At 39.1% G+C, this 16,755-nt stretch overlaps 1 protein-coding gene and 1 long non-coding RNA gene across 3 annotated transcripts in view; one reads left to right on the forward strand and one right to left on the reverse strand.

Moving 5' to 3' along the window:
* The first annotated feature begins 860 nt into the window (after window positions 1–860).
* On the forward strand, window positions 861–4,681 carry LOC101158608 (uncharacterized). The gene is made up of 4 exons (XR_013657469.1): window positions 861–1,074; window positions 2,107–2,256; window positions 4,373–4,496; window positions 4,581–4,681. It is a non-coding gene; the product is annotated as an uncharacterized LOC101158608 (long non-coding RNA).
* Window positions 4,682–7,140: 2,459 nt separating this feature from the next.
* adcy6a (adenylate cyclase 6a) overlaps window positions 7,141–16,755 on the reverse strand; it is a 42,687-nt gene continuing 33,072 nt past the window's right edge. For both annotated transcript variants that reach the window (XM_023957129.2, XM_023957130.2), the window contains exons 10-24: window positions 14,889–15,017; window positions 14,765–14,793; window positions 14,528–14,675; window positions 14,324–14,421; window positions 13,147–13,234; window positions 12,945–13,061; window positions 12,711–12,869; window positions 12,425–12,600; window positions 12,005–12,031; window positions 10,887–10,916; window positions 10,623–10,755; window positions 10,191–10,454; window positions 9,886–10,090; window positions 9,690–9,814; window positions 7,141–8,150 (exon numbers count right to left, since the gene is read on the reverse strand). In XM_023957129.2, the coding sequence (XP_023812897.1) occupies window positions 8,022–8,150; window positions 9,690–9,814; window positions 9,886–10,090; window positions 10,191–10,454; window positions 10,623–10,755; window positions 10,887–10,916; window positions 12,005–12,031; window positions 12,425–12,600; window positions 12,711–12,869; window positions 12,945–13,061; window positions 13,147–13,234; window positions 14,324–14,421; window positions 14,528–14,675; window positions 14,765–14,793; window positions 14,889–15,017 (1,857 nt within the window). In that variant the 3' untranslated portion in view covers window positions 7,141–8,021. The remainder of the gene's footprint in view (window positions 8,151–9,689; window positions 9,815–9,885; window positions 10,091–10,190; window positions 10,455–10,622; window positions 10,756–10,886; window positions 10,917–12,004; window positions 12,032–12,424; window positions 12,601–12,710; window positions 12,870–12,944; window positions 13,062–13,146; window positions 13,235–14,323; window positions 14,422–14,527; window positions 14,676–14,764; window positions 14,794–14,888; window positions 15,018–16,755) is intronic.

Genomic DNA, 16,755 nt, shown 5'->3' on the forward strand with positions numbered 1-16,755 from the left:
TGCAGGATTTAATACTGTTTACATACAATCATTTCTTTCATGGAAAACACATAAACCTTCTTTTTTTTGGCATATTTACACCTGTGTATGAAATATATAGTCATAAGTGTAAGTAAGTTAACTATATATATTTTCTCTGCCTTGTGTAAAATATCCCATAATAATATGTTCATAGAATAATTTATGGTCTTCACATAAATGGGTTCTTATAAAATGTGTCAAATCTTTCCAAAATGTTTGAGTGAAGGAGCAATACCTAAAAAGATGAGGCACAGTTTCTGGTGAGGAATGAAAAAAAGAACAGTTATGTCCAGATCTTTTTTTTAAATTTGGTTTAACCCTTGTGCTATCTTAGATGACCCCACCCTTACACTGACATGTTATCCCTACCATGACAAAGGTGGATAAAGGTGGAAAGATTTCATGTAATCCATGGACACCAGTGAGATCACAAATAATTGAAGAAAAAAGGTTCAGCGCACTGTCTAGTGGGTCTAGATGACCCAACTCCCAATGTTAAAGTGCCTAGGATAGCACAAGGGTTATTTTATTTTTTTCACGGTTTGAAATATATTACGATTTTTGAAAGAAATTTATTTAATTTTATTGGGGATGAAATATATTTTTTGGGGCAGGGACCAAACATTTTCCCACTGAATTCTACAACCAAACCTATGTTATCTCTGTAATAGTACTACAGAGATAACATGGGGTTTTGTGGCAATCTCATTTTAAAAACATGCTTTTATCAGTGCCAGCTGTAAAACTATGGAAGCTTCCATTTAAAACCTATTTCTCCACATCACAGTTCTGTTAAAGCAGTGCAAGTATTTACCTTTCTCCCTTTTCCTGTTGGAGGACGGGGGGGCGGGGCTTGTTCCCAAGGGGACGCGCAAAGCAAAACAGTTCTTATCTATTTAAAAACTATTTGTTTATCTGTCGATGACAGCGTCGTTAGTCGTTGCCGTTAGAGCCTGTGATACACAATGTCTTTCTTCGGTTTAACAAGGCTTGGCTATCAGAACCCAATAGGCGAAACCATGATACATTTCCAGAGAGCGTCCCCCTCTGAAGGTAAAACAAGCTGGGCTGCCTGCGGTTTAGCAAATGAGAGCGCGTGCCTGTAGCTCGTTTGTTATTTGTGGGTTTAAAGTTACGGATGCCTGCAATCCAGATCATTACAGCGTAGCAAACTAAAACTTTAATTGAAACTTTGTCAGTATCCATCTTCTTTGTCCATGAAAGATCCTTGGTGATGCAGTGGTAACTGACCGTATGCGACAGGCCTTTTTGCTAACAAGTTGAAGACATGTAAGTTTTACTGTATTTACTTGAATCACACCTGCTTGTGTGTCACGAGTAAAGCTTTTTGCAGGATACTTAAATATTCTTTCTCTAAGGCTCCTGACCCACTGACTTTTTTTCTGGAGCTAAAGTGTAGAAATTCATACGTAACAGCAGGATAATAAAAGACAATATTATGGCAAGATAAACTGTAAACAAAAACATTGGAAGCTAAGGGGAAAACAAAATTTAATATTGTCTAAAATGTTAATTTATTAAACAAAATCTGCTAAATTCCTTTAAAATTGTTTTAGATCTAAACCCTTTTATGCTACTTGTCGAAAACTGCATCTTAAAGAATTAAAATCAAACAAGAAACTAATTTTTCTTTCAAAATAAACTTTTTAAAATATGAATGTCAAATTATTTCTATTTTTTTTCTAGTTTCTTCAATTCCAAGCCATGAGATCAAGTGATCTCAGCGAACTTTGAGTATGTGCCAAGATTTGTTTAAAAAAGAAAACATAATAAATAAATGAATAGGTTGACAATAATTCCAAAACAAGTGTCAAGAGATTGATACTTTACTTGATCATTACATTTTTAGCCTTGATTTGAAGCAACTGATGCATATAGACAATCATTTTGGAATGTGTAAAATCTTTACCCACTCGTTTGTTTTTCTGGACTAAGATTTCTGTTTTGCATTCAAAAGTGGTTTGTTGATAGTATGAAAGTGAGATGCTGTTGTAAGATGTTAAAAATCTGCAGAAAAGTGTTGTTAATGTAGTCAGTTTGCAAAATAACATTCTTTTATTATAGATGGTGTTCAAGTGACAACAGGGGTCGATCTACCACTTCAAGAAAACGAAAGAACCTTTCCCACCTCAGCAACTTTAAAAAATCCCAGCATGCATCAAAAGAGCAACAAGCATTATAGAGAAATGGTCAGACAGGCTCAACTTCCTGCATGTAAGTACACAACACCGCAACACAAGTTGACAAAGCTGCTGGTTCCTGTCTGTTTAATGGAAAAGAAAATCCCATGAAATCACTTGAAACTGGTAAAAATGTCAAAATACAATCTATAAATATTTGAAATTTAACAAATATACATCTTGTGTTGCTTTGAATTGCTGTACAACATAATCATTTCAAGAAAGTCTAAAAAAATAGCCCTTTATAAAAAAAATGTGTTGCATGAATTTATCAAGTATTTACTGACATCCAATCAAATTTATTACTGTCACTGAGAATTCTGCTGCTGCAGCAGGTATTTTGATCCCGAATAGGCACACGTCCTGAATTGCCTCAGGTTTGAGAGCTTCAATCTCCAGTCGTTTCCTTCCACACATTAACAATGGGATTGCACGGTGCCGTAGCGGTCAGCACCCTTGCTCCACAGCAAGAAGGCCCCCGGCTCAAGCCCCGGCTGGGGGACCCGAAACAGAACATCAATGGGGGGACCTCCCTGTGTGGAACCTGTATGCTCCCCCTATGCTAGTGGCTCGTGAATTTAACCAAACAACCTGGCACAGGACAAGGGGAGACTCTCAGACTATTTAAGACATGAGGAAGGGAAACACAGGTGGAAACAATCAGGGAAGATTACACAGTCACATCTGTAGGGCAACAGACAAGGACAGGAAGAAACAGGCCTGAAGCGAGAGGAGAGTTAGTGTTTCAAAATAAAACAGGAAGTGCAAGACGAGACAACAGAAGTGACAGACATCGAACAAAAGTGCACAACTTAGGACAAAAGATAAGAATGACGAGACATGACAACAACATCCCCCCCTCAATGACCGACCACCTTGGACCCAGCAGGACAATTTTTGCTGCAGTAGCAGGGCTTTTTCTTTGCTACTGGAGTCCACGCCATGTCAGATGGGGTTTCCTGCAGCCACAAGTCATGCCAATCCACATCCAGCTAATCTGTTCCTGAGGGGGATTGCCGGGACCATCCTTCAAGTGTCACCAGGGCCGCTCCTCTTCATGTGTGTTGCTGAGGAGGGTCGCTGGGACCACACTTCATGTCCACTGTCCCTGAGGGTGGTCACCATTCATTCCCCCTTGGCTGTCTCCTGGTCCAGAAGAGGGTCACCAGTGCTGCCCCCCTTCATGGTTCCTGTCCCTGGGGAGAGTAATTGGGACTGCTCCTCTTCATGCCTGTTCCTGAGGAGGGGTTTGCCAGGTCACCCCCTCCCTTCTGCTAGGCTGCAGGAACCCAAACTGTGTTCTGGACTTGTGTTTTTCTTTTCCTGTTCCTCCAGGTCCCCTTCTCTATGTTTGTTTGGGCATCTGGGATCTGCCATTTAGGGGAGGCGTACTGTAAGGATTCTGTGGTGCTGTTCTTGGTCATGTTTTTGGTTTTCATTTTGTCAGTCACTCCAGTTTCAGGTTCATGATCCACAGCCGTCTTCAGTTCAGTTAATTACCCTCAGCCTATTTATGTGCCTTGGTTTCTGGTCATCCTTGTCAGGTCATCTGCACTGTTGTGTCACCTTTTTGTTTCAGTTTTGTCATGTTTCAGTTTGTTTATTAAATGTTTTATTTCCTGTCACCAAGCCTGGTCTCCTGCATTTTGGGTCCTTCACCACCAGTTCCTGACAAGAATAGTCCAGCATTTCGCCTGTAATTGTATTTAGCTTTACGATTGAAGTCATTATCTATTTCGAAAGCCTGTGACCTCGGACTGAGACCAAGCTTTTCAACACTTGACTGCACGTTTTACACCAGAATCCCTTGATTGAGGAACCCTTGAGATTTTGTAGAAACCCGAAAAGATTTAAGACACAGCTAAGAAGACCCAGTACAGAACGTACCCTCTTTCATATTTCCCATAAGGGACAGTCTTCTGTTTTGTTTTTGGTTATTCTTTGGTTTGCATCCATTAACACAGAGTTGATGTAAGCAGTTCAGCTCCATTTTAGTCTTGTCTGTCCAAAATCTTCCAGAAGCTTTTTTTCAGTTTAATTTCAACAACTGTTGTGGGTTTGTCTGTAGACATGATTCACGGTTGTGTGTCAAATTCAAAGGAACAGATTAAAATGAGCAGGGGCACACAATAATCTCTTCTTTCATGCAGCTCCAAAGGACTTGTACGTAATGCCTCTGACAGGCAACCAGCAGTACGGATGGATGGTGTCGGACACTCCCAAACCATGGACCAAAATTAATCGCTTTCCCCGAAGGAACAGCGACGTCTCAAAGTGGGTAACTAGAATAACCAAATCCCAATTTTATCTGCTTGTCTTCTGTGTTTCTCTAAATTCCTTCAAATTGTGTTTTTGCAGGTTTGTTGAACAAATGTTAATGACAGACCGGACGTTTTGCCCTTTTTGATGAAGACATGTAAGCTTTGAAAATGTCTAAAAATAAACCAAGAAGAAATGCACATTCTTGCACTTTGTGTTAAACTTGCATCAGTTGTCATACCTTTAGATTGAAAGACGCCTTTATACGAGCTGCGTAATAATGCTTACCTCACACACTTGTGGTTTCAAAGAATGAAAAAGGTTTTGCCCTTACTAATTCCAATACTTTGATAAATAGGCAATAATAAAGACACATTTGCTCTTTGGTGCATCTCATCATGAAAGGGCTTATTTTTGTGGAACAGTAATAAGAGATCCTGAAAGGTGATGGGGAAAACCTGGGGAAGGCGGTCCAAAGATTGGATCCATTTTGTTCAAATATTCAGCACTGGTCCCTATTCCTTTACAGGTTTTAAGGTCTTTCTGTACTTTGAAGAGTTACTGTCGCTGTGGAGAGAATGAAGCTCCACAGGGCATGTGTGCATGATCACATGGACATTATTGGTTTTAGTTGCATTTTAGTCTTTATTGCATTCCTCAAGCCCCACATTTCTTACTTGTTTTCCTCATCTACATCAAACTTTGTGGGCTTTAAAAAAAATTAACCTTTTCATTCCATACTTTTCTTAGAATGGATTCTAAATTAAAAATATTTTAAAAGTATTTCAAGTTGTTCATTTTTTGAATTAACAAAATTGAAGGGAAATATAAAGTGTGATATATTATTACTGCAAAAATAAGCACATAGACAAAACTTTTTTTTGTTTTTTATTTATTTTATCTTCACGGGGAAATGTTATTTTTCTCTTTGTCATAGTCCTCAACTCTTTTTGTCTTTCAGCTTAGCAAAACACTTCCCCTTTCAACTCCTCCAACTCAGGGAAAATACAAATTAAAGAAAAAATAAAATAAAATAAAATAAAAACAAGTGCGGAAGGATTTATCAGGCCTGAGCAAAACACTGTTTCAGTAGTATGGGGACACGCTTCCTCCCCACTCCCAATGCCGCCCAAAAAAGCATCCCAAGAGTTAACAACCAAAACAAGTCTATAGACAGCCAATAGAAATAGAATACACACAATGAACATCTTTATAGGTTTCTGTTCATTCTTTAACCTTTTGCTTAGAATTATCACTCATCATTTGTAATTTCTGCCCGCTGGTGCTGCCACCACGTCCGAGCCCAAATGTCATTGCACAGGAGGGACCTGATGAGCCGGCTTTGGTACGAACGTGATCAACTGTTGGCTGCCAGTGCTGGGTGAGAGGGAATAGCTAAGTCTGCGCCGACTTCTTCCAGCTGAGCTGGAGAAACCAAGATCATTGCAATAATGGAAAGTTGACCCCAAAAAAAAAAATATATATATATATATATATGTATATATATATATATATATATACCATCAACAAGCCCTTATTCCCTTCTGTCTGTCTGAGCATCCATAGGCAGGGTAAGCAGGCACGTGTACACTCAATCTGTTACATATATAAAGAAAAATCTCTCTTCAGTTAAGGCAATCGAACTAGTCCCTGTGTTTCTTCCTAAGATCAAGCAGTGGAGGGAGGGTAAATAAATGTGGAGGCCTGCTTATCCTGCCTTCTCTTCCTAACACACAGCAGGATCAGGGGTGGGGGGTGTTGTTTCCACTGAGAGGTTCAAAGTGTGGAAGCAGAAGGCCCCTCACTGTTAGACTGAGGGTGTACGCTGCCGCAGTGGTCTGAGCGAAAGGGTGCGGGGAGCAATCCATTTGAATCTTATGCTGTGCACATCTCAAAATAAGATGCCGAAGCAGCCAGTGGTTATGATTTATCACATAAGTGGTCTCACTTATTGCCAGCTGAAACACTGTCGCGTGCGTTGGGACTGCACAGCGGGTTCAAGTCACGGACTGCAGTTGATCAGTTGGTACCAGACTTAAAACTGGCATTTTCCTGTAGAAAGCGTGCTGGTCTTTGATCCTTTCTCGTCGGAATGGAATCATCACTAAGCATAATAATTAACCAGAATCATCATAATCATAACACCATTAAGAATATACAAATGATGGATACAGAATCGATACAAAATACCCTACGCTGAAAACAAACAAAAATGAAATGAAGATTCCACAGTCGGACATGCTTCAAAGCAGTTAAGTTTGGCAAGAAAGCAGTTTTGCTGTATCATAAAAACCTCACAGTGAAAATAGTTATGCCCCCTCAGGATTACAAAGCACAGTATTTAGTCAAAATCAATAGATATTTTCTTCCTTTTCATCTATTTCTTCTTCATAGAAGAATCTGGCTGTTTGGATGCCACTGTGTTGAAATCCAATGCTCTTCTGAAGACTCTGGAGCAACTTTCTGACTCCCACGGATCTTCACCTTCACCAAAAGTACCTTTTTATTTTTCAAAAAAGGGAACAATTCAGGTTATATGCCACCTCTGTGGCACCTAGCTCATAATATGGATGTAGATGACCCGAATGCTAGCCAGATCTGTCCCCTCAGATGGGATTAAAAAATAACATTTCTTAAATAACATCCTTCATTTCACATGTTGCATTTTGCTTATTTTAATATTTCAGGGCAATCAATAAATTTTTCAATAAATTTAGACTTAGAAATCTGCTCTCTGCTGCCATAATGACAGACAAAATAAATAAACTCTACCTATTCTATGAAAACTATGGAGCAGCCTTCATCGACAGCAGTCGGGCAAAAGGACGGAAACCTCGAGGGCTTCGGCCTGAAAACCAGGAATAGGGATCATTGCTGACACCAGCGAGAACACATCAACATGTCTTGCTTTGCTTTTAGTAAATACTTTAGTCTTTGGTCAATATATTCTTCCTCAGTTTATACATATAGCCATACACACACAAATATGCATGTACATACACACTTAAAAACCGTGTAATAAACTGGATATTTGTGCACGTATGTGTTCACACTTTTTTTCGTCAAGGACCTTTTAGCACAAAACATTGAGATCCAAATAAATAGTGAACGCATAAACAAAACATGGGTACCGGTTTGTCTTCCATGTAAAATGGAGTTATCAAAAAGAAAAACGAGGGAAAACAAACGTAGCCTTATGTACAGCGTAAATCTTCTTTAGACAAAGGCTAAAAGGCGTTGTTTTGAACAAACAGACTTTGCATCTTTCAAGAAGCCTGAGAGAGAGGCTAGACATGAGAAAAAACACGTGTCTTTTGACATGTAGGAGGGCCAAAATGGCTGCCAAATGAGAACTTTGCCCTCTCTTCGGGGTCGTTTTCGAAGTCTTAAAAGTTTGTTGCCCCCCCCCCCCTCCCTCTTTGCTTGGGATTCAAGTGATGGCGGCTGTAGTTCTATCGGTGGCAACTGTGAGTGCTCGCCAAGTGGTGCCCGTGTCCTTGCACTGGGGATCAATTCCAGCATCTGCTGCTGTGATGGCTGCTAACTGTTGGGTGGCGCATCGTTCAGGAAGTAAGTTGTCATTTCTCCTTTCCCTTTGACCTTAACAACCCCGCGACACTCAAGCACGTAGCCTTTGCTTGAAAGCACCTGGAAGAGGTCTGTGGTCACCTAAAAAGAAATTGAAATAGACATTTTTAGAGTCTCAGAAGAATTTCAAATTGGAATTGATGTCCAGTATTTTAAAAATCAAAACAAAACAAAAAACCCAGCAACATACAAAAAAGACAAACATAAAAATATATTTACAAAAACATGTCAAACCTAGTTAGGACATCTTGTAACATGCGACCAAAACTTTGTCCATTATATTGTTGTTACTTCAGGTTTGTTTTTTTTCAGCTCGTTTTGACAGTGACTGGTTTTTAGCAGCTTTTTTCAGATACCTGTCTTGATTTTGACACATACACACGTGTTCCGATGCAAACTAAGGGTGTTTTCAGACTGGAAAAGTCCCTTTGTCCAGACAGAGTCTGCTTTATTTTATCAGTATTGAGACCTTAACCTTGCATTTGGTCTGTAATCAGACTGCCTTTCAACCAGACATTTCTGTTTAAACCCAAGTCTGTTAACAAAAGTACGGGATTAAATGTCTTTTCAGTCTTTGGCCAGGATTTACGAGAAAGAATAATGGAAGTCCTGCGCTTTTGCAATCTTTTTCTGGATAGTTCACTCACTCAAACTTCATATTTTGTTGACCAATTTTGAACATTTGTATCATCTGTGTGAACTTTGGTTCAGCGGAATCATGCTGCAGGGCTGTTACTAAGAAGATGTCAGCAAAGAAGGTGCACTGATAAGTGTTTAAGATGTATAGATTGTCCGGGAAAAGGTGAAACGCAATATGTATCACGTTAAAAGCTGTTTAATTGAGCCTGCATTCATCCGATCTCATTTCAATGAGTTTCTGTGGCTCATCGTAATGGCTGCTTCCTTTCTACTCTGTTTACATCCTGTAATGTTGGCTACAGTGGCTATTTGGTCCAGTTGTTCCGCTTTGAACACAGAGCCTATTTAGACCAAGAAAAACTCAGAGTGAACTGAAGCTCGATCCAATTGGAAACAAACAGAGACCATCTCGAAAGATGGGTCCAGAGAGCGGTTCCTGATCCTGGACCAGGGTCCGCTTGGTTGTATTGAGACTGAAAGTTTGTTCCAGATTATTGGGGGAAAGAAACTCTGGTTCCTTTTAACCCTTGTGCTATCCTAGGCACTTTAACGTTGGGAGTTGGGTCATCTAGACCCACTAGACAGTGCTCTGAACCTTTTTTCTTCAATGATTTGTGATCTCACTGGTGTCCATGGATAACATGAAATCTTTCCACCTTTATCCACCTTTGTCATGGTAGGGAGAACACGTCAATGTAAGGGTGGGGTCATCTAAGATAACACAAGGGTTAAGCTAACCAAATGTGTCCAGTCTGAATACACCCTAAATCTTAGTGACATTCTATTCTATATTCTATTTTCTACTTTAAGGGGACCATGTAGAGGTGCAGCTCAAACTGATAATGGGAAAACTTCCTTTTCTTTAAAACTTAGTTTGAATGAAGTAACATAGTGACACAGACCTAATTATAAAAACACAGAAGTTAATAATTTAAGGTTCTAATGGCTTTACTTTTGTTATTTTTGGACCATGCAGCTTACCTGTATGCGGTCTGGTACACCTGTGCTGTCCATGCGACTGGCCACATTCACTGTGTTTCCCCAGATATCATACTGGGGTTTCCGTGCCCCAATAACCCCTGCTACCACTGGCCCAATGTTCAAACCTGGTAACACAAACATGTTTAATTTACACACTTTTCTGCTGCACCTTCCTCAATATTTTGCTTTGACGTACCTATTTTCATCTGGAAATTGTTGAAGGAATGCTCATTGATGTATTTCATCTGTTCTCGTAGTCTCATAGAATAGTCTGCCAGGGCAGTAATGTGAGAGCGGCCCTCTTTGTCATAAGTGGAGTCGTTGAGACCTGAGGCCGCCATGTAGGTGGAACCAATGGTCTTGATCTTCTCTAGCTGCCGGTACTTCTCTTCACTGATGATCTGGCAAGCAAAAGGATAAAAAAAAGGAATAATTTCTAAATCAATTGCCAATCAGCAAATATTAGTTCTGCCCTGAAATGGTCAGATGTGTGTTTTTTACCTCGTCGAAGTCGGCGATGATCTCATTGAGCAGCCGGAGACACTCCACTCCCTCATTGTTGGCCTCCAGCTCTACGTAGAACTCAGAAAAATTGCTGATGGAAGCAAACATCACAGCCACACACTCACAGGACTGGTAGTAAAGCTCGTCGTTTCGCCGCTCACGAGCCAAAAAGTGAGCAGCAACATCTTTCGGCAGGATGTTATGGAGGAGGCGGCGATTGTAGGCCTGGAGTTCTTCCATCTCCTCCTTCTCCTCTGTAGCCTAAAAGGGGTTGGTAGAGCTTTGATTTCAGAGGCTTTGTAATAAGTCACCACAAAGTCAAATCAGGTCCAGGCTGTGCTCATTGTTGGTCAACTTTACATGTGAATGAATCCATATGGACTAAAGCTGATGCTGATGCTGCCCTCTAGTGGACTTTTTAGTTTATACCTGCAGTTTCCACAGGAAGTCGAGGCGAGCAGTAGATTCCACTTGCTGTGCGTGCAGGTACAGCGCCAAGACGAAGACTGTGAGGATGACCGGGGTCATGACCCGCAGCGACACTTTGGTCACAGCGTATGGGCTGCAATGAGAACAAGAAATGAAGGATGGCCAATTTTACTGTGATCATACAACCATAACTGAATCTAAACAAGTGAAGATAAACCATAGATTCCAAAACAGACTTTTAAACCATTTTGAAACGAGCCTTACCACTGATTCGTGGTTTCGTTGAAGCTGGTCCTAAAATTACACAAAAAAAATTGTTTTATTGTGAGTGCAAATGGATAATTTACTTTCAATTTAAGAAAGTTAAAGCACTATACAAATATTTCCATCAACACTCCTGACATTTAAAAAGCAGCAAAACATAGGTTATTATTAGGTGAACATATGTTTAGCATTTTATCCATTTTTTAAATGTAAATAAACATAAAATGAACACTTAAAGTGTTAACAGTTGCTGTGCAAGTGTCACAAGCAAACAAACAGCACAACCATGACATTTTGAGTAAAATGAGAAGAGTTTAGAGAGTTTCTTTTGATACATTACAGATTTTTTAGTTTTACTACGGTATTCTGATGGAGAATTTTACTATCTGAAACTGTTCTGCTAAGACCTGATAACCTCTGGACCATCCATCCTCTGGCTAAACTTGCTTAATCCCTCACGGGGTTGCTCTGTTCCAGCTACTGTTGGGCAAAGGTGCATGGGGGACACCCCGGACAGTTCATCAGTCTATCACCACACATACATACACCAAAAGGACAGTTTAGGATGACTAATTTACCCTTGAAGCATGTTTTTGGACTGTGGGGGGAACCGGCAAAAAACCTACATATGCACGAGGAAAACATACAAACGCCACACAGAACGGACCCAAGCAGGATTCTAACTCGGGGTTTCTCACTGTAAGGTAAGAGTGCTAACCACTACACCACAGCCGCCCCTAAACATGGTATGTTTCTAAAATTAGATCTGATGAAATCAAGACAATTTGAATCTAAATTTTAAAGTATTTCAATCTGAGTTGAGTTTGACAATCTCTTCTTATTCTACACCATTCTACTTTTCATCCCTTTTAACTTTAATTTATCAGGCAAATTAATTAAACTTTTCAGATTTCCTGGCTACGTTCCACTTGTATGTTACAGAGCTGCAGTGAAGGACTTCACGTATCATCAAGCAGGTCAATTTAAATCAAAGACTGTAAACCTTTACAACACACTGAAGCCTTTCAAAACAAATCAATCAATGTATTTATCTTTATAAATGAACACAAATAATAATTAAAAACAGGACAATTATAAGTGAGTTATAATAAACTTACCACTGAAAAACTGTTTCGTTCAAATCACTACAAAAGACAACAGAAAAATCCGTATTAGAAGATAAAAGTAATACAAAAAGCATTTTAATAGGACATAAACAGATCTGTATCGTTTTCCCCATTTTCATGTGTTTTTGTCATTAATACTGGCGCCTACTGGAGACCTAGAGGTAAAAATCTGGAATGAAACATTTGCACATTTTAAGAAAGGATGTCTTCGTTCATCTGTTCATTTTAAAGGAGTCTGTTTTGGTTGAGAAACTTCAATGTGTAGATTATCTGTTTGATCAGAGAATTATCATGAAACAGAAGCAAACATATTTCAGATGAATATTTGACGTTTTTCTGCTTTGATACAAGTAGAAGTGGGGGACAACTCGCTGTTTTCACATCATACTGTAAACATGCTGTTGCACTCACATGGCATTGGAGGTGACAAAGAGGTCAGCGTTGTCAAATAATGCTACTTGTGGCCACTCCACCAGCAGCAAGAAAGTGAACTGGATGAGCAGCATGAGGGTGAGCTTCCCAATGCTGCTGATCTGCAGGAACACTGAGCAGGCCAGCAGCGTCAGCAGCACGCTGTAGCTGAAATACTGTGGCAAACGGGAGACAAACAGCGTCAGCAACAACAGATCACAGTGAAAGCACGTGGAAATGTAAGGTTTTCTATCTGAGGGCAAACAGTGACACGTGATACACTCACTTCCGGGAAGGGGCAGGAAGGGCCTTGGCTAGGACAGATCTCTAAACCCCCCTCAACGGACACATTCAAGCTGCGGATCAGGCAGGGTGTCACCAGTGTCGCAGATGTGTTCAGCTTCTCCGCAACGCACTCTGCCAAACTCTTGGTGTCACAGGCAAACTTCAGGAGGAGCAAACATTTAGCATCCAGATAATTCCCTCCTTTTGTTTAGTTTATGAGGAAGGCCGATCTTACCATATTAACAAAGGCAGAGATAAAGACGAGAATGATAGAAAACACCCCAACCAGCGTGCTGTTGGTGCGGGACTGAACAATCTTCTTTGAAATTGTCTGCATGGCGGCTGGAAACAGCTGCAAACACAAATCAGGTTTTTTTTTTGAACTACACAAACACACACGTGTAGTTTGGTCATTGTGTCAGCATGAGCTCAAGTACCTTGATGCAAGAGTATATGGCACAGATGAAGAGGATATTGGCCATGATAAAGAAGATAGACACGTAGATTCCCAGCATTACTGGGGTGCTGAAGAACAAAAGCCAGAAACACACCTTTAAATAAGTATTTTTTCTGTAATTGTTTATGTTTTTTTACCCGTGGCTTAATTTTTAGTTTCTTGCAGCAGTTCAGATGAGGACAACGCTCATCATGACAACCATGTTAATACATTTTGTTACAAAGTTACAGATATGGACTGTTTATATCGACGCCTGTTTCCTATGAAACCTATTGTTGTCGACAAAAATCAAAACAAAAAAAAGATCAGCGTTTTGTCTTTTTGAGCTCATCCTCAGAGTGATTCAAATATTATTTATTAAATTGAAGGATTTACAGTAATTGTTCAATAATATCTGTTCATTGCAAAGAATCTATCTAATCATAACCAATAATGTAGTCTGTAACAGTTGATAACCTAAAGTATTACAACTTTAAACAAGTTAGAACATCATAAAATTATGATATATTAGGTGAAATTATTAAACAAACAAAAAAATGTTTCTGTTTTCACTTCAAAATACTCAACAAGTGCTGTCATTCAGAATTTAAAAACACCAAAGATAGCTCTAATTTAAATTTTCTTTTAATTTGTCACATTTGTCATTTTTTTAAATGCTTTATGATATGACCTTAGTGTGACCATAACAGGACAGAAAGTGGCAGTTGGCTCACAAGTTTCCTAATAATAATTCCAATTAATAATAAAGTTAACTATTCCAACTAAACTTATCTTTGGCACTGTGTTAGTACTTTTTTTTTTTGTAAAAAGTCAAAACAAATTCAGGATTTTTAACACTGGTTCTGCTGTTTATAAAGTTAGTTTTTATTAGGTTTACAACAGGATACTTCATTGATAGCATACAAAGTATATGCATGTAAATAAAATGATAGTAAAAAAATAGATTGAGAATGGCATTTGTTATCCATAATCATAGATATAGATATAAATAACCCTACAAGTAAATAACTTGAAATGTCATCATAAATTATTACCACCTTTTTAGCATCTATTTTGTTGTAGTTTATTTTACTAAAAAGTTATTTTTGAAAAATCTTTGAAGCTTTTCTACAGAAGTTGAATTATTCAGTTTTACATCTGTGATATGAACTACTTACTGCGGAAAGATGACAATCTGTATGAAAGATATGAAGCAGAAAACAAGCAGAGTGCAGGCAACATAGCCCCCAAAGCGGTCATCAACTTTCTTCGAATACTGTAAGAAATCAAATGAAAAAATCATGATCAAACGTTGATGTTTTTAGTCACTTGCAATTAAAAAGAAAGGGACTTGGTTCAGGATCAGAGATGTTAGTTTGCACCTTTTTCTCTAGGCTGGGGGTCTGAAAAGTGAGAAGGAACTTCTTCACGTGGTCTTTTCTGAGCTGGTCAATACTGCGCGCGTCAATAGCCCGCCCAAGAAACTCATCCACCTCGTCTTCTGGGTTCATGACCTCCTGCACACCACGGCTGCAGAAACAAAAGAGGATGCATGCTCAGCACAGTGGAACAGGATCATTGAAATTCAGCCGTGAAGTGCTGCAAGAGTGTGCACTCACTTGTCTTTAGTGGAGGACTCTTCAATACCCTGTAAAATAATGAAGTGGTGCAGAATTATGACACTCAGAAAAAGCACAGGCTGCCTCTTTCACAGCGCAGCTTCATACTGGTGTCCAGCCTTACCATTTGTCTGAAGACCTTAGAGTCTTTGGGCCTGGAGAAGGTTCTCTCAGGGACCCAGTGTGGCATCAGCCCCTCGTTGGAGTTGGCTCTCGTCCGTTGCATCTTGGCCATCATCGCCTTCTCCTCTTTCTGCTCGGAGGGAACAACACCAAACTTAGACCAACCGTTCTCATTCAGCGCAGCGAACTGTGTGAGCAAAAGCACTTTTGTGTTTCACCAACAAGAGAAGAGAGGACTTCCCTGACAAGCCCATCTGCAAGATGATACAAATCTGCTAGAGCTTCTCTTAAAAAAATGATACACCCTGCAGTCGGCTACTCTTTTCTCCTTTAGTTTATGTTTCAGTTTGTGCACACTTTGTTTGACCTCGATCCAGCCGTCCAATTTAGTTTTACAAATCAAGAACTGCGTTTAAGAAGGAAATCTGACTTAAAATGTTCGTTAATAAACATACATTGGAACTGGTGTTGAGGATGTCTCTGCAGACATTGTCCATGATGGTACTTGGAAAGTCTGAATTAGTTGCAGCTCCTTCTTTTCAGCCAATAGTGAAGAAAGATGATTATATGAAGCTTCAGCTTCTATCAACTGCTGTTGAAGCTAAGCTCACTGCAAAAATGCTTCACTTAGTGAACTGTTGTATTTGAGAACAGATGCTAAGCTTTAGGTGCAGAAAATATTTTTGCTTTCCAGGTTAAAATTTAATTGACATTCTTTCTTAGTAACATACAAAAGCTTCATAAAAAGATTGGCAGTTAAATATCTGAAAAACAAATCCCAGAAGGTGTGGTCAAACAGAAAATTACCATGAAAAGCTTCATTTTGCAAGAAACTAATGAAACAATATATGAATTGGAGCCTCTTATAAAATTAAAACATTACAGAAAAGGATCAAATCAAGTATTTTTTTAAAGTGTACCTAAAATAACAATATGTTTTGATTTTAAAACACTATATTCTTTAAGTTCATGGTGATGGTTTATTCATTTCTACTTAGTGTAATCTCAAAATATTTACAAAGAGATAAAAGAATTATAAAGATTATACATTGTTTTGTCTGTGTAGGGTGTGAACATATAATCTGGGCTTTAAAGTTGTACTTTATTTTGAAAGGGTATTAAAGCAGCGTTCCTGTAAAGAAACCCAGAACAGAGCAAAAGTAGGCAAGCTTGTTGAAATCATTTGAAATCCAGGTGGGACTCAGCGAGGTCAACAAAAAACATCAGCATCAAGGCCAGAGGGACAGCAGTGTAGAGCAGAGCCAATGCAGGAGACCGTAAACAGATCATCTGCAGGGGCTTTGGGAGGAGGCCACAGCGTGAGCAAAGGTTGAAGGAGGTGCAGCGCGTTTCTTGCTCAGTCTGGATGCATGGGCTCAAACTGATTGAAATAATCTAAGAATTTGGAAAAAATGAAAATTGTTCCATAAAATATCTTTGGCCCGATAATTACTTTACTACCAAAGACTACAAGTGCTGAAAGCAGGAATAGAATATAATCAATTCATTTATTAAGTTCTTTAGGTTTTTGAAGCAATTGGATTTATTGTTTTTTTCAGACCAAAAACTGGTTTTGAACTATTCTACTTAGAGCACCTTAAGGGGATTCTACCATCAGCTGAAGCACAGTATGTGTGTGTTCAGTGGACAGTTTGCTCAAAATAAAGACCATGAACTCATTATAAGGAATTCATTTTGTTGAGTTCTTCTTTTTATTTCTTACTACTGAAGCATAAATACTGAGGCAGGTTTGCATAATTAGAACAAAAGACTTTCAGTATTCAGAGATGCTTCTATAAATGAATAGATTATTGTACCCATTTTATTATGTAGTTAAATATAATTACTTTGTCTGATCTGGTGGTCTG

The sequence above is a fragment of the Oryzias latipes genome, chromosome 7 (assembly GCF_053564925.1).
Source record: "Oryzias latipes strain Hd-rR chromosome 7, Olatipes_Hd-rR_3.1".
Lineage (NCBI taxonomy): Eukaryota > Metazoa > Chordata > Actinopteri > Beloniformes > Adrianichthyidae > Oryzias > Oryzias latipes.